The sequence below is a fragment of the Castor canadensis genome, chromosome 2 (genome assembly GCF_047511655.1).
Source record: "Castor canadensis chromosome 2, mCasCan1.hap1v2, whole genome shotgun sequence".
Taxonomy (NCBI): Eukaryota; Metazoa; Chordata; class Mammalia; order Rodentia; family Castoridae; genus Castor; species Castor canadensis.
The window spans coordinates 103,277,105-103,295,165 of record NC_133387.1 but is presented as its reverse complement, the minus strand read 5'-3'; the positions used below and the strand labels follow the sequence as shown (position 1 = coordinate 103,295,165).

Here is an 18,061-nt window from a genome sequence, read left to right as displayed (position 1 = left end):
GTAACTCACCAAAATATGGTTCATTTGAACACCCTTTCAAACGTACTCCCTTTGGGGTACACTCGATCAAAAAATGCCGGACAAGTTCATTAGACAAATCTCCAGCTGTGGGAAGAAATTTTTAAAAAGTGTTTTAACAAAAGCATGGGAAAATTCGAGAGAGAGAGAGAGAATACAGACATGAAGCAAGGAGGTAAGACCTGAGAAGGTATGTAGCCTCTGAACAGATGTGTAGTCACGGTTCTAGGAGCTTCCTAGAACTGCACTAGGCATGGTTGCTGGCCAGTGTCAAGGGGACAGTGAGAACCTTTTCTGTGACAAGGTGGGAACAAGAGGGAGTCTTGGGAGAGACCCTCAAACACTCTGCCAGAATTCCTAGCCGAGGGAATAAGTTGCCAGCTACAAAAGATGGAACTCCAGCTCCATCCCCTGCCAGAAAGGAGAAGTCAGAAAGGCTCAGGCAGGAAGAGACTCGAGCAGACAGCTGGAAGGATGCCAGTCTTCTGGGTAAGGTGGGGCCGGAGCTGGGTACCCCACTTCGCCAGCAGTGTTCTACTGTGTTGTAAGTAAACAGTACACAGTGTCCAGTCAGCTCCTGACTGGCCACACTGGTGGTGGAAAAGTACGAACAACACAACCAGAAGGTGAGGAAGGTGCTGTTCCTGGCTACTGAAGCCAGCAGATGTCCTCTGTGTGCCCTGCCTGTCCTCTGTCCTCTGCAACTGCCTTCATCACCTTCCAGAGATTGGTCTCTTAATAGTGCCAACACACAAAGATCCAGGTGGGAAGACCTGTTGGAGTCGAGTTTGGGGACATCCCCCATCCAAAAGGGCAAAATGTGAGGCTGGAGGTGTGGCTCATATGGTAGAGTACTTGCTTAGCAAATGCAAGGCCCTGAGTTCAAATCTCAGTACTGCCCAAAAAAAAAAAAAAAAAGGTCTCATTTTTCATAAGTCCAAAGTCTGACATTTATTTTTTTGTGGTACTGGGGTTTGAACTCAGGGTCTACACCTTGAGTCACTCCATCTTTTTTGTCTTTTTTGTGATGGGTGTTTTCAGGATAGGGTCTTGTGGACTATTTGCCTGGGGCTGGCTTCTAACCACAATCCTCCTGATCTTTGCCTCCTGAGTGGCTAGGATCACAGGCCGATGAGCCACTCACACCCAGCATGAAATAATATTTGAATAATATTCAAAATGACCTTCAGGTTGGTTGGATACAGTGCATGGAACACATAAGTGAATTCTGTGTTTAGACTTGGGTCCCACTTTGAAGGTATCTCATTATGTATGTATGAATATTGCAAAATCCGAAAAAAGAAATCAGAAATCCAAAACACTTGCATTTAGGATACAGGACACTTGACCTGTAGCAGGTTCCCAAGCGATGTCAATAAATAGGGACAGATATTAATAACCTTAAGTGTCAGCATTTCACAGGGGGCACTAAAACTTGCAGAAAAGGTCAGACCCATAAGAGGCAGTGTCTAACAAAACCAGGAAAAACCCACTTGGTCCCTTAGTGATGTGAGCAGAATGGTGCCTGACTTCCAGACTAATGGGAGTGCGGCGCCAGGGTCCGGATGCCATTTGGGATCCCTTCAGTGCAAATCCTCCTGGCTGGGCCCTTTGTAGGGTAGAGTCCTGAATGGCCATAACTGTCTCACCTCAGGATGGCTGGAGCTGGTTCAGTGACTCATCGTGGCTCGTTCCTAGTTCAGTAAACTTCTCTCAAATCTATCCTGGGATTGTGAAACCCCAATGTCAAGGCAGGGGCTGTGCTGAAAACACAGTGCTGGACAAGATTTCACCCAGAGATGCCACGAGGCTGAGTTGTCTGCTATTCTCCTAACGCTTCTTGTTACCTACAGCCTCACGTCTGGAGGTCAGAGAAGATGTACAGTGCTACGTGTATCTGCAAAAAGAGACTATGCATGCAGAAATAGTTTTCAATCCCTGTTTAAAAGTGCTCAAAGAAAACCAAGGAGCTCCGAGCTGCTAACCACTCATGCCTCCTCCACCATCTTTCCAAATAAGGCCTGGCTATCCTCCATAATTAAGTCTGATTCAGCATTCAGCTATAAAAACCTGCTTTTCCACCCAGCAGTAGCACTTCGTTGAGTTTCTACTGCTGAAATTCTAGACGCTCTATGATCTGACTTTCCAAGACTCCCTGTTCTTCCCTCCCTGCCCAAGCCGCCTTCTCCCTCACTTCCCACAGATTTGGAGACCAGGCTCTGAGTGAGCCTCACCCCATTCCTTCCATTCACACACTGCCCCCTTTGCCAATCCAACTGGGGCTCCTGGAGCACGCCAGTCAGCCTAAGGCTGGTCTCTTGCAACCAAATCTGACATTCGAGGTTTAACTCCAAGGCTGTTTTCTTCAGCAGAAGGTTCGGGCAAGGCTTTGGATAAAATCCTCTCAGACACAGCATGGACCGTGAGGGAACCAGGTGGACTCATTTTTCTTTAAACAGCAGGAGTTCCAAACCTGTGCTTATTCCATTCTCTCTAACAGTTCATGTAGTAAAGACTCCATTCCCAGTTTGCTGCTGCTGAGGGGTAGTGGGACCCGAGCCTTTCCTTCTCTCCTCTCTTCACTATCCAGCCATGAGTCAGCGTTTGGTCCTCCTTGCACTCAACCACAAAGTGCTTCCTCATCACAGGCCCAAAGCAACAGTGCCAACCACCCTTTGGAGGAATGAAACCTCCAAAACACTGAGGCACAATAAACCTTCTTTCTTTATAAGTTGATTATCACTGGTACTTTGTTACAGTAATGGGAAGATGACTAAAACACTTTCTTAATGTCCTGATGATGTTGCCCCCAGTCCAGAATTCTCATTTGGAGGAGGGAGAAGGGAAGAGAGGATAAAAAGAAATTTTCCCTTTTTTGAAGTTGTGGTAAAGAAAAAATGAATATATGCAAGGGCAAAAAGGTCAGGATGAGAAAATAAGGAATAAGTTCAAAAACCAAGAATCTACCAATGATAGAATTAAACAGATTATAGCATGTTCACAACATGGAAAGCTATGAACAGTGAAAGAGAATAACATCTACAAGCAACCTTAAAAACAAGATGGATCTGTGTTAAGTGACGTTAGCCAGGCTCAGAAAGAGAAAGGCCACCATGTTTTCTTTCATATGTGGAAAACAGTTCTAATACAAATACAGCAATATTATGAAAAACAGGTCACACTAAGAGAAGGTCACTAATGGGAGAGGGAGGGTAAAAGAAGGAAGTTGAGAAGGTAAATATGGTTGAAGTATTTTCTATACAAGAATGAATATAGATTTTTAAACATGCTGAAATCACCATAAGAAGGGGACTGAGATAGAAAGGAGAAAAATAGAGGGGATAAACCAATTTGGGTTGTAATACATATAAACATGGAAATGTCACAAGGAAACTCCCTGTAAACAAACAATTTGTTTTTCAAAAACAGAGGACAGGAAGTAAAATTGGTCCTGTCTGGGGTTGGCATCAGTGGGAGGGGTGAAGATATAAGGAAAGGGTGAAGGAGGGTGAATATGGTGGAATATTATGTACTCATGTATGAAAATGGAAAAATGAGAGCTGTTGAAACTATTCCAGGAATGGGGGAGGGGGAATAAAGGAGAATGATGGAGGGGTGAATCCAACTATGATATATTGTAAGCACTTTTGTAAATGTCACAATGCACTCCCATTTACAACAGCATGATAATTTAAAAAAAAAGAATCATACAACATTGGGTCAAAGTAAGACACAAAAAACAGAAACTATATTGGTTTTCTCGTTACAAGGTAAAAACTGACAAAACTTACAAAGTTCAGAGAGTCCTATTTTTGTGGTTAATACAAATAAGCTCTATAATCCACCCAGCAGTTGACCTTCTGCAATGGCGTTGAGACAGTAACTCACACTTTCTGTGTATAAAGGGGTACAGCAGGAGCGTGAGTACACTGATTTTCTTAGGAGCTGAGGCGCTCACTATGAAAAAGGTCACACAAATGTGGCACCAGGGAGGGTTGGGACACAGCCTTCCCTGAGACAGTCATTGAATCAGCAGTATGGGCACAAGCTATTGAACTCCTAGATATATCATGTTCCCCAGCCATGTTCACAGTCACAAAATGCATAGGCCTCACGATCAGATCTTAGTCTCTGGATACCATTGCCTGGCACATGCACCAGGGAATTGCCACAAAGCAAGCCAGAGACATGACTACTGCTTCAGAGATGGCACTGCTCCCATGTCAGAGGCAGCCTGAAAGCATCGTGGAGTCAACACTGGGGCCTCTGGAGACTGCGAAATAATGATGATGGATGGTAACACAGCAGAAAGGTGCAACGCAGGGGGCTCCCAGGTGGGCCCCCTCCTGGGCTGAGATAAGTGTATGTGAGCTTGTTTTAGAATCAACTGGCTGTGCTGTTTGTATGCTATTAATACTTATAATTAATACTTGTAAAGTTTCTACAACTCTTCCTAGATAGGATTATATTTCAAGACAAAAAGTAGCTATAAAAGGAAAAAGCAGGTTATCAAACCACTACACCCGGTTTGCCTCCTCATTGTTTGCCACTTTGTAGAGTGTGTTGGAGCAAGAAGCAGAAGAAGGCAGTCCTTTACCTTGAGAAATGATAGTGTAATAATTCTAGGTCTATACTACTGTACTTTTTTTTCTGGTGGCCCTGGGGTTTGAACTCAGGGTCTTATGCTTGCTATTGCAGGTACTCTCTGCCAGTCCTTTTTTGTGATAGTTTTTTTTGAGATAGGGTCTTGCAAACCAGTTGCCTGGGCTGGCTTTGAACTATGATCCTCCTGATCTCTGTCTCCCAAGTAGCTAGGATGACAGGTGTGAGTCCCCAACACCCAGCTCCTACTGTCCTTTTTAATTAATCTAAAAATACTCTCCTAGGAATATATGTGGGGGCAGTTCATGCAATGTGCAAGGTTTTATATAAGAAAAAAAGGAGGTACACATTTGGATGCATCTGGATGCAGTCACGTGGAAAAACACACAGGAATGTCCTTCCACCCTTTCAGGGAAGGAAGAGGAAGGGAGTCACAAGGAGGATGGCACTGCAAATGGAGCAGGACACCCTGGTGAATGAATGTCTTGTGCGATTTTTCTAATTTCTGCACAGTGAAGTGGATTACTGATTCAAACAGCACAAAACAGGATTTATAAATTTAATGGACTGTCTTGAACAAGAATACTTGGGAAGATAAGTCTGAAAGAAACAGGATAGCACTGCTGTAAGTCATCTGCCATCCTTTTTACATTAAAACAAGCCAATACTCTATGTCAATCAGCCAAATAGATCAAGTTCAGGGGAACTTACCTTTCTTGTTCAGCTGCAGGACAGAAGGAGGGGGTGTGGCCACTTTCATGGCCAGGCCATAGGCACCTCGGAAGGAGTGACTGTCCCTCACGATGAAGGATCCAGGCTCTTTGTCCTTCAACATGGCAATGGCTACAGGGAGGGGAGGAGAAAGGGGTAAATGACTGCAGAATAGATATAGCTCAGTGACCTTTAGAACATCACTTTGTGCTTTGGGAACAGTTTGCCCCCTGTGAAGCTCCTGCTCACTGGCACGATGGATGGAGGCTGCTCTCTTGGGTTTGGGTTAATGCTCCCAGGGACAGGTGAGTTACTAGTCTCTGGCAAGGGTTCAATGATTGACACTTGGCTTTCCACCATGATCTGAAGTATGAAACTCATGCTACCAACAACAAGCTCTTGGGCTTCCAACTCCAGAAGCACAAGGAAATCGCTGTTGTTTATAAATCACCCAATCTCAAGTGCTCTGTTATGGTGACAGAAGATGGACGAAGACAGTCCTCTCCTCCCAGCAACTTGTGCAACCGCTGAAGACCTGGCCAAGGTCACTCAAGCTCGGCTGCTTGAATGGTGCGGATGCAGCAAAATGTCTGTCCTTCTGTCTATGCAGTTGACTGGGGAGAAGATGGGCACTCAGTGCACACTTGCCACAGTGCTGCTGGAGTGAGCCAGAACCTCAACCACCTGCCACAAGGGTGGCTAAAGTAAAGGATGTGACCTGAGTGCTAGGGAAGAAAATCATCTACATGCTATATACCAGTGCTATTTTTTTTTCTTAAAGCATACTTTTATTAATTTTGGGGTCCAAACATCTATGATTATTTTCAAAGTAAGGAGAACACAGAGTTCTAGAAAAATTTTTTGAATTACAGTATGCCTCACTGGAACTTGATATTACTACTTTCTGTTGGTGAGTGGCCTCATGGGACCTCAGACTTCCCACTGATTCCCCAGAATCAGGGCTGTGTGGAACACAAGGGGCCATGACCTCATGCACTACTGCAGGGGAGCTAGAATGCAATTTCAGACCCATAAACCTTTCCTCCTTTGAGTTGATGGTCTCAGGTAGCTTGTCACAGTCATGGAAATCCAGCCAACACAGGAGCACAGAGTGCCACAGCTGGATTAAGGGGCCTGGGCACACAGAACACAGCTGACACTGCCCTGCCCCTGGCATTTTGTTCTCTATCCAAAGACGGGACAGGGAGTCAGGGAAGTCACGACCTCAATCTGTTCCCACTTTCTCATACATTCTGTCCCTGGCACAAGCCTTTCACAGACGTCAAGAGCTGTGACAGTCAAATTGCAATAATTCCATTTAATTTAGAATTTTTCTTACACACACACTCACCCCCTTTTTTTTTTTTTTTTTTTTTTTTTTTTTTTTTTGGTGCTGGTGTTTGAACTCAGGGCCTACACCTTGAGCTACTCCACAAGCTCTTTCTGGGGGTTTTTTTCAAGATAGAGTTTCACAAACTATTTGCCCTGGCTGGCTTTGAACCATGATCCTCCTGATCTCTGCCTCCTGAGCAGCTAGGATTATAGGCGTGAGCCTCCAGCACTTGGCTTCCTGAGATGCTTTTATGTTCACTTCAGAAAACCCCAAGGCCTCTCGCAAGAGTAGCATTTGAAAAATTACAGTCCAAAGAGGCTATGTGCTTTTGTAAAAATTTTCTTCTGTATCTCACTAAGATGTCATTGTAGCTTTTTTTTATTTTTTGGAGAAGTCATATCCCATAGTTAAAAACAAAAGACACATATGGGACAATCTTCTGCCATATGAAGAAGCTGGCATGCCCAGCAAAAGGTTAGCCTGTGGCAGTGTCTCCCATATAAAATATCTAGAAAACAAAAGAAGCTACAATTTATTTTATTTATTTTATTTTTTGGCAGTACTGGGGTTTGAACTCAGGGTCTCACACTTGCTAGGCAGGCACTCTACCACTTGAGCCACTCCACCAGCCCAAGAAGCTACAACATTAACTGTGAACATCCCCACTAAGGCACAAATTAGGGTTTTGGAAATGAGGTCCACCCAAAGAAACCTCTTTAAATGTGTGCAAAGGTTAGGCGAATGGCAATGGTATTAGGTGGATGTTGAAGGGTCCCCAAAAGTCCATGTGGCAAAGGATGGGTCCTCACAGAGGAGCTACTGAGAGGTGATGGAAATACTAAGAGAGGGGCTGCTGGGGGCAGTGGCTCACACCTATAACCCTAGCTACTAGGCAGGCAGAGATCAGGAGGATCACAATTCAAAGCCAGCCCGGGCAAATACTTCCTGAGACTACCGGCACCCTCCAATCTCCAAAATAACCAGAGCAAAATGGACTGGAGGTGAGGCTCATGAAGTAGAGCCCCTGCTTAGCAAGCATGAAACCTTGAGTTCAAACCCCAGGCCCTCTGCCACATACACAGAAAAGAGTGTAGCCTTTTGGGAGGTCTTTAGGTCATTGGGGGGTGCCCTTGAAGGAGACTGTGGGGATGGGGAGCCTGCTTTTACTTCCTGTCTGAGATGGAAGCACTTTTGCTCCCCCAAGCACTACTATCATATTTTTTTTTTTATTGGCAGTAGTGGGGTTTGAACTCAGGCCTCATGCTTGCTAGGCAGGTGCTCTACCTCTTGAGCCACTCTGCCAGCCCTTTTTTGTGACTTTTTTTTTTTTTGAGATATAGTCTCGAGAACTATTTGCCCAAGGCTGGCTTCAAACTATGATCTTCCTGATCTCTGCCCCCTGAGTGACTGGGATTACAGGCGTGAGCCACTGGTGCCCAGCTAAGCTCTACCGTCATAATCAGCAGCCCTTGCCAGAGGCTCAAAACACTGAGACAACCTAATTCTGAACCAGAAATCCCAGGAACCAAGAACAAAAATAAATTTGTTTTCATCATAAGTTAATCATCTCAGGTATTTCATGATAGTGACAGACAGCTAAGTGGCACAGCTGACAACAGCTGCTACCTCTTACTTGACATCTACCAGGCATCCACAACAGGAGAAGCTTCCCACTCACCACCTCTCAGCCGCCTTACGGGGGGGGGGGGGGGCTCTGTCACCTCTACCGGTCTGAGGAGTCAGATGCTGCCTTCCACCCTGGCTTGTTTTGCTACACAGGCAATGCACGAGGAGAGCCAGCCCAGCCCAGATCAGCACACCACAGTACCATGGTGTAGAAGTCAGGGCCAACACACAGAACGCTCAGAACACGACACTCAATGGTCCAACGCCGTCCAACTGGACAAGGTACCAACATACCAGATGAGAACTAGAGCCACAGAACTAGGGTGGTGGCAATGAGGACATAGTACCCAACCATGTGGAGCCCGCAGACTTTGGTGAGCAGCTGTTCACAAAGGCCAATTCAAAGCAATAAAAGTCTTTCCAGGCCATGGGCTTTTTTTTTCCCCCCCTTTCCTCTCTCTTCCGTTAAAAATGATAATAGCTTCTTTGAGTTCATGGAAAGAAATGCACATTCTTACAAGTTCTATTATTTATATAACCAAATAGCAGAATTTCAATGAAGGAGCTGGACAGGGTATTTTTGGGCCACCGCACTGTTTTCTGGGAGCTTTTGAGACAGAATCATAAGGAGAGAAATGACTTTGGGGCAATTGGGCATAGACTAACCTAGCGGGCTCCTGCTGGTTACAGAAAGCTTGGCATTTCTCACTGCTCTAAACCATCCTCCCCACCAAGCAGCTGCTGGGATTGATCCCTGTCTCCTAGTTGCTGAAGGCATGGTAATGGCTCTCCTATACCAAACCCTCCGGGGATGCTTTGGGTACCAGAGCTCCACTCACTACCCAAATGGACTATCAGAGGAGCGAGGGCGAGGATGTTGGTTCTCTCTGGACAGAAGCAGTGCACTGTGGGGACCTGTAAATTCTGCTAAAGAACCACTTGTCACCAAAAACAGATGCTTATCACCAGGAGGCTGCCCAAGAGGGGACAGAGTTGCTGGGAACAGCTTTGCCAGCCTCCTGTTGGGACATCCTATCATAGTCTGGCCAAAAGTGGCACATGACACAGTGGCTCAAAACTATCAATAATTTCACAGTTGGTATTTATTAGGATGGAAATGCTCATTAACCTCTTGGAGCACAACATACTGTATATGTATACTGAATAATCACAGTACTTCATAAATATGTACAATTACTATGAATCGATAAAAAAATAACATACGGAAGGAAAATTTATATAGCAACGATTTCAAATTTTCAAAAACCGCTTTGAAGCTGAGCCAATCAGAGGGATGCTCTGTCTGGCTTGCATGTGTGACATTTGATTAAGTCTACCAACACACACCAATAAATATTAAGTGTCTGTCTTCCCAACTTGGAGCAATGCAAGGGTTGACAAATATATAGGGTCCCTGACTTCAAGGAGCGAGGCAGTAGCCGGGTACTTTGGTGGCTCACACCTGTAATCCCAGCTTCTCAGGAGGCAGAGATCAGGAGGATTGAGATGCAAAGCCAGCCAGGGCAAATAGTCCTAGAGACCCTATCTCGAAAAAACCCATCACAAAAAAGGGCTGGTGGAGTGGCTCAAGGTGTCAGCCCTGAGTTCAAACCCCAGTACTGCAAAAATAAAATAAAATAAAAAGGAACTAAGCAGTTAAAAAAGGGACATCCCCCCCCCCCCACCTTCCTGACCTTCGTCCTCCATGGTGACATGGTAGGGGTGTCTCCTCCTAGGGGAGCAGCCATAGGCTAGCACGGATGGCAAGCTTCTGGCTGGTGGTGACAACCAGAAATGACACCGCACCCATGGGAACACTCATAGCTGGTGGCCATTCTTCCCAATTCCCTCATCAGGACTCAGATTTTCCTACAAAACTTAAAGGTTGGGCCACATCCTCTGGAGATATGTTATAAGGTGTGATCTGGCTCCGACTGATCCACACCATGGCCACGGTCCTCTGCCATTCCTACAGAAGGTCCCCTCCCACAAGGAGCCTTAGCACCCAGTAGGACAGATGTTCCAAGAGGCCCTTGGACCCCCTCCACGTACCTTGTTCTCTTGAAATATCCGCCTTGTACCAGAACTTGGAAGTGTCTTGAACAAATTTCACCATCACAAGTTTATCACTTGGACTATCTATAAAGGAAAATTTAAAGACAGTGACCATGCAGCACATTTTTATTGCAGCCTGTTTGATGACCCTACATGTCCAAATCCCATGACTGGGACAAGGGAGGGATAGGGATTTTCTAGGAGGAAAAAGGCAATCTTGAAATAGCTGAGCTAGAGGACACAGACACTACTTTATATTTTTTTTTATTTTTCTGGTTTTTGCAGTATTGGGGTTTGTACTTAGGGCCTCCACCTTGAGCAACTCCACCAACCCTTTTTTTGTGATGGGTTTTTTCAGGATAGGGTCTCATGAACTATGTGCCCGGGGCTGGCTCTGAACCGTGATCCTCCTGATCTCTGCCTCCTGAGTAGCTAGGATTACAGGTGTGAACCACAAGTGCAAAGCACAGACACTGCTTTACAACACAGGTTTTGATGCACAGAAAAGAGTTGGGTGCTAGTGGCTCATGCCTATAATCCAAGTTACTTGGAAGACTGCCATCAGGAGGATCAAGGCCACACCAGGCAAATTACTGGAATGAATCTACGGTAGATAAACACATAATCAGAGAATGAATGAATAACAGGCATTGTGTCTGTGTCTGGCTTTGAGCTCCCAAAATGGAAGAGATCCTTGAGGGTGCTGGATGTTTCCTGCAAGGCCCTTGGCTCAGCTCACATGGTAAATACCATACCCTTTCTTTCCTATGGAAATGGACAGATGTACAAACGCATACCTGGCAAAGGTGAGGGTACTTCTGACGACTTGGGGAAATCCGGAAGGACATTTGGGAACGGGATACTGATGGAACTCCCGCTGTGAGGGCTGGAGAAGCCACTGGATGACGGGGAGACGGAGCCCAGGGAACGATCCCCCTCGGAGGCCCGTTTCTTCTCAGGGAGAGGCGGCTGCCCTGGGAGGGTCACTCCCTGGCCCTGCAGGCCTGGGCTGTGGTGGCTGCTGCGTCCAGGTGACACGGTGAGAAAGCTGTGAGGCAGGAAGCCACTGTCGACAGGCCCTGCCGTGGTCAGTGGGACGCCAGGGACCGGCGACGTTCCATGGGAATTGACCAAAAAGGCCCCCGGGTCCTCGCCAGGTGGAAGACCACTCCCCACTTGGGCAGTGTTGAAGCCTTGGAAGGCCTGGCTGCTTGGAGGGTCTGGCGGCTCTGCCATGGACAGCTCATGGCTATGGAAAGAAGCCTGCAGCTCTGGTGATGAGAAGCAGGACCGGCCTGGGGAGTCCTTGCCAGAGCTGGAGGTGGTGCCAAGGGGACTTCCAGAGGGCCGACTGCTCCCCAGCAGCGGGACAGTGGACTTGGGGCTGCTCTCCCCCCATTGGCATTCTGCGGAAGGCAGGCTGTTCGAAAGAAGATGAGAATGTAAGGAACATGGAGACACCTCAAAATCAGCCACTGTCAGGTGGGGAGGCAGGGAGGCATCCAATTTACAGCTATGCACCCCCACTTATGGATTAACTCAAGGTCAGTGTCTTTGTCAAGCGGAAAGGAGGCATTCGTGTCTGTGTGTGGTCCACTGCATTATTAGAACCCCTGCGATGGGATTTCCTGTATTTCCTATGGCCCCCTGAGCAGCAGTGTCCTGCACACAGCCCGGGGCACCAGCCCCCTCCCTAACCATGCTCACCCCAGGCCTAGGCAGGGCACCCTGCTGCTGGGCCCAGCTTCAGACTCCTTCCCCTCTTTCCCTCAGCTCGACACTCGGGGCTTTGAGGGAACTTATGTCAGAAGACCCAAGGTCCTACCTCTCTCTCCTCTGGCCAGGGCCATTGCTTGAAATTGTGCAGGAAGATGCAAATGCCTGCTGAAAGCTGCGTGTTGTGGGCACATCAGCCCGAAGCATGGTGGGCTTGGATCCGATGGGACTCTCTGACATCCCCACGGTGTGACTAAGAAGCTGAGGACAGCCTCGTGGTTCTGCAGCGAGGAAGAGAGACAGGCCTTGACTATGTGACCCAAGGGGCCACAGTCTCAGTCCTGAGACTGAGAGGAACAGTGCTGATTTCTGCAGCTTGCCACCCTCAGTCTTAATGTCACCACTCATCAGAGGCTGAAAGAGGCAGCTTCTCCCCACCGTGGGCATGAAAGGGAAGACAGCTAACTCGGTCCCTACAGACACTGTCTGCCATGTCACCTGAGCTGTCTCACCTGGTGTCAGCAGCCATGTGAGAGGGACCCAAGTGAGCCAATCAGGTTGGTCCACTAGGCTCCAGGACAAGCATGGCAACCAAAGAGCTCCACTGCCAAGTTCACAGTCAAGGCCCTCTTCACTTGGGAAAGCCCACAGCCTTTCTTCTGTATGCCAGCAGGAGCATTCTCTGCAGAAAAGTCACTTCCCACAAGTGCAGGCCCCACAGTGCTGGCCACCTGAGTGTGCTTAACTGTCCCTTGTCCCACACCCCAGCTGGTGACTCGGCTACTCTATGTCCAGTGACCTCTGAGTCACAAACCACAGTCAAAATTATGCTGTTCTGGGGAGATAAAAATGGTGGTTCAGAGCAGCCAAGGAAGCCAGGGTGGAGAGAGCCACCAAGTTTGCAAGGGATTCAAAGCAAGTTTCCTTTTGAGACCTTCCTGCCTTCTCAACCAGGCATACAAGGGTGGTCCAATGCCTAGTAAGCAAGGCAAAACCAGGTGCTGAGACACTGAAAAGGAAAGCAAGGATTAGCTTACTGTGTGGGTGCCAAGTCACCGAAACTAAGAGTGTGAGACAGACCTAGGAAGGACAGCCTTGGCAAATACTGTGAGGTTTCAAAGTAAGAACCCATAAAGCACTACAACCCAGGCATAAGTGCCAGAGACAGAACAGCCTTGAGTGGATCTAAACAGTTCAGCCTTACCTTAAAATAACATTGTCACTGGGGAATCCATCATTCTCCAGAGACTGGCCCTCTCTTCCATCTTTTTACAAGTTTTGATATAATATCAAAAATTGATTTAAAAATATGGCCAAGTAATACGACAAGTAAGTGAAAACCAAAACCACCAGAAAAACCTATCAACCAGCTAACCAAATGACAATAACAAAAAATTCAAAACCCAACCAACCACTGATGCAAAACTTGGAGTTAAACCACACTGACAGGGGAATTCCAAGATGGCGGCTAGAGGTAGGAAGCAGAAAGCCACCCTCCTATAGTGAAATCTTGGAGAGACGCTGGAGCCACACTTTGCAGGCATAATCACCGAGAAAAGGCATAACTTTGACTCCTCCACACCTCCAGCCGGCGCAGAGAATCTCCACTTCACGTTAAACGGAGAACCGAGGAGGCCCCTGGGGCCGCCAGTGGCCGGCGCCCATACGGCTTGGGAAGACGCGGACCAGGTGAGCTTCGCGGTACCGCGGTTCCCCCACAGACAAGCCTGGGCCAGAGCAGCACAGCCCCCTGGACAGACTGACCTCCACCCGGGAAAAAAAGAGAAACTGAGTACTAAGCAATAAGAACAGTTAAGACACGCTGGAAAGAGGGTGGGGCGCCCTGAGCGCTGAAGATTGGGGGAAGGGACTCCTTCCCGGGACTGTAAATAAACAAGCCGGGTGGGCCGGAGAGGCTCTGGCGGGAGTGGGGCGCGCCAGCAACCAGGAGCAGGGACGCTTGTGAGAGGAGGGAAGACCCACTTCCCACGTGAACTGTAAATAAACACGCAGGCCTGACAACGCGGGGCAGTGTCGCCTTTCCCAGTGCTTGGAAAGGGAAAAGCCTGTAGCAGAGGCCACCGCACAGGAGAACTCTGAGCAAACAAAGCCTGTGGGACCAGGTGAGTGCTAGCTCACCCCAGAGATCTGCATAAATAACGCCACCAGCTACAGGCTGAGAGCAGCAGGCAGGCAAGCCACAGTTGCAGATACCACTCTCAGAACTGCCTCCAGACGCTTTTTTTTCTTTTTCTCCCTACCTTTGATGAGAGAACAACCGAATTACACCTGCAAGCCGAAAAACTTACTGAAACTGTATTGCATTTGAACTGGGGACACTTGGTGGGGCTTTTTTTCTTTCTTTTTTTTTTTTTTTCTTTTGTGTGTGTGTGTGTGTGTGTGTGTGTAGTTTTGTTCTACTTTATGCATCCCCTTTGATAAGACAACTACAGAACAACATCTGAGGCACCAACTCCAGGACTGGAGATTGAGACGGACACCCAAATTATTAAGACTGAAACTGCATTGCATATAAACTTGGAAGTTTTTTGGTTTTTCTTTTTTTTAATTTTCTATTTTCCACTTTATTTTAATTCATTTTTATATATAGATATTACTTTCATTTACTTATTTTTTATTTTTTTATCTTTGATTTTCAATCCTCTCTTTCTCTCTAATGTCTGTTCAGCTTACTGTCGATTAGTACACTAACACTTCCTGTTTATACCTTTGAAACTCTCTTGTCTGATACCTTGTTCTGCTTTCTCCCTCTTGTCTGTATATTTGTTTTCCCCTTTTCTTTAACTTCTTGCTTTCTATCTCAGCTCAACCTTCCAATCTAAATATTACCATTGTTATTATTACAAGCTAGAAAATACTTAATTGCACACAGTACAGGGACAGTAACAACACCAAGGACAATGACGGGAAGACAGAAAAAACAGGGAAACCAGTTTCCCCACAGCAAAAAATTAGTACAGGAACCAGAGGGGAATGAAGAGAACAGAAACTCAGATCCAGACTCCAACAAAATGAAGATAAACTATGCCAAAGGACCCAATGAAGCCCACAAGAATAATTTAAAAGAAGACATACTACAAGTACTCAATGAGAATTTTATAGAGATGATACTGGATAGGGTCAACCAAAATGTACAGGAGACACTCAAGAAATTCCAAGACAATAAAAACAGAGAATTTGAAAAACCAAAAGAAGAAATAAAGGAAACTATAGAAGCACTGTATAAACACCAAAGTGAAAGAGAGAACACAATGAATAAATGGATAAATGAACTCAGGACAAAAATAGACAACAATAAAGAAGAAAACTGCCAGGATATGGAAAATCTCAGAAAAAAGAACGAAACAGAACTGCAAAACAAAACGGAAGGCCAATCCAGCAGAATAGAACAAACAGAAGACAGAATCTCAGAACTTGAAGATGAAATGGTAATTAAAGGAAAAACCGAAGAACTATTAATTAAACAACTCAAGACCTGTGAGAAGAAAATGCAAGAACTCACTGACTCCATCAAAAGACCAAACTTGAGAATCATGGGCATCGAAGAAGAAGAAGAGGTACAAGCGAAGGGAATGTGTAATATATTCAACAAAATAATAACGGAAAATTTCCCAAATCTAGAGAAAGATATTCCCATACAAATGCAAGAGGCCTCCAGGACACCAAACAGACCAGATCAAAATAGAACTATTCCATGACATATCATCATTACAACAAGTTCAGAAACTAAGGAAAGAATATTGAAGGCTGTAAGAGAGAAAAAACAAGTAACATACAAAGGTAAACCCATCAAAATCACAGCAGACTTCTCAACAGAAACATTAAAAGCAAGAAGAGCGTGGGGTGAGATCTTCCAGGCACTGAATGAAAATAACTTCAACCCCAGGATACTCTACCCTGCAAGGCTATCATTCAAAATAGATGGAGCAATAAAAGTCTTCCATGATAAGCAGAAACTAAAACAATATGTGAACACAAAGCCACCATTACAAAAGATTCTGCAAGGGATCCTGCACACAGAAAGTGACACCCAACTTAACCATGAAAAGGCAGGCAGCACCAAACCAAGGATAAGAAAAAGCAAGACAGTAGAGAGTAACATCAATTAGGTACACACAATCAAACCTTCAACAACCAAGACAACTAAATGGCAGGAATTAACACATACCTATCAGTACTAACGCTTAATGTTAATGGACTTAATTCACCCATCAAAAGACACCGTTTGAAAAAATGGATTAAAAAAGAAGATCCAACAATTTGTTGCTTACAGGAGACTCATCTCACCGACAGAAATAAGTATATGCTTAGGATGAAAGGCTGGAAGAAGATTTACCAAGCCAGGAGTAGCAATACTTACCTCTGACAAAGTAGACTTCAAACCTACATTGATCAAATGAGATAAAGAAGGACATTCCATACTAATAAAAGGGGAAATAGACCAAAAGGAAATAATAATCATCAACCTGTATGCACCCAATGTCAACGCACCCAATTTCATCAAACATACCCTGAAAGACCTAAAAGCATATATAAACGCCAACACAGTGGTTGTGGGAGACTTTAACACTCCATTATCATCAATAGATAGGTCATCCAAACAAAAACTCAATAAAGAAATCCAAGATCTAAAATATGCAATAGATCAAGTGGACCTAGTAGATGTCTACAGAACATTTCATCCAACCTCTACACAATATACATTCTTCTCAGCAGCCCATGGAACCTTCTCCAAAATAGATCATATCCTAGGGCACAAAGCAAGCCTCAGCAAATATAAGAAAATAGAAATAATACCGTGCATACTATCTGACCACAATGCAATAAAAGTAGAACTCAACAACAAAAGTAAAGACAAAACACATGCAAACAGCTGGAAACTAAATAACTCATTACTTAATGAAGAATGGATCATCGATGCAATAAAAGAGGAAATTAAAAAGTTCCTGGAAGTCAATGAAAATGAGAACACAACCTACCGGAACCTATGGGACACAGCTAAGGCAGTCTTGAGAGGAAAGTTTATAGCCATGAGTGCATATATTAAAAAGATTGAAAGATCCCAAATCAATGACCTAATGATACATCTCAAACTCCTAGAAAAACAAGAACAAGCAAATCCCAAAACAAATAGAAGGAGAGAAATAATAAAAATAAGAGCTGAAATCAACGAAATAGAAACCAAAAAAACCATACAAAGAATTAATGAAAAAAAAGTTGGTTCCTTGAAAAAATAAACAAGATCGATAGACCCCTGGCAAACCTGACTAAAATGAGGAGAGAAAAAACCCAAATTAGTAGAATTAGGAATGCAAAAGAGGAGATAACAACAAACACCATGGAAGTCCAGGAAATCATCAGAGACTACTTTGAGAACCTATATTCAAATAAATTTGAAAATCTAAAAGAAATGGACAGATTTCTAGATACATATGATCATCCAAAACTGAACCAAGAGGAAATTAATCACCTGAATAGACCTATAACACAAAATGAAATTGAAGCAGGAATCAAGAGTCTCCCCAAAATGAAAAGTTCAGGACCTGATGGATTCTCTGCTGAATTCTATCAGACCTTTAAAGAAGAACTGATACCAACCCTCCTTAAACTGTTCCATGAAATAGAAAGGGAAGGAAAACTGCCAAACACATTTTATGAAGCCAGTATTACACTTATCCCCAAACCCGGCAAAGACACCTCCAAAAAGGAGAACTATAGGCCAATCTCCTTAATGAACATTGATGCAAAAATCCTCAACAAAATAATGGCAAACCGAATTCAACAACACATCAAAAAGATTATTCAATACGACCAAGTAGGCTTCATCCCAGGGATGCAGGGGTGGTTCAACATACGAAAATCAATAAACGTAATAAACCACATTAACAGAAGCAAAGACAAAAACCACTTGATCATCTCAATAGATGCAGAAAAAGCCTTTGATAAGATCCAACATCATTTCATGATAAAAGCTCTAAG

General features: G+C 45.0%; 1 protein-coding gene across 11 annotated transcripts in view; it reads right to left on the bottom strand.

Moving 5' to 3' along the window:
* The window catches only part of Tns3 (tensin 3), a 271,418-nt gene that overhangs the window by 14,242 nt on the left and 239,115 nt on the right, over nt 1-18,061 (bottom strand). For all 11 annotated transcript variants that reach the window (XM_074065416.1, XM_074065415.1, XM_074065414.1 and 8 more), the window contains 5 exons: nt 12,171-12,342; nt 11,143-11,765; nt 10,343-10,429; nt 5,332-5,463; nt 10-105 (listed from right to left, as the gene is read on the bottom strand). In XM_074065416.1, the coding sequence (XP_073921517.1) occupies nt 10-105; nt 5,332-5,463; nt 10,343-10,429; nt 11,143-11,765; nt 12,171-12,342 (1,110 nt within the window). The remainder of the gene's footprint in view (nt 1-9; nt 106-5,331; nt 5,464-10,342; nt 10,430-11,142; nt 11,766-12,170; nt 12,343-18,061) is intronic.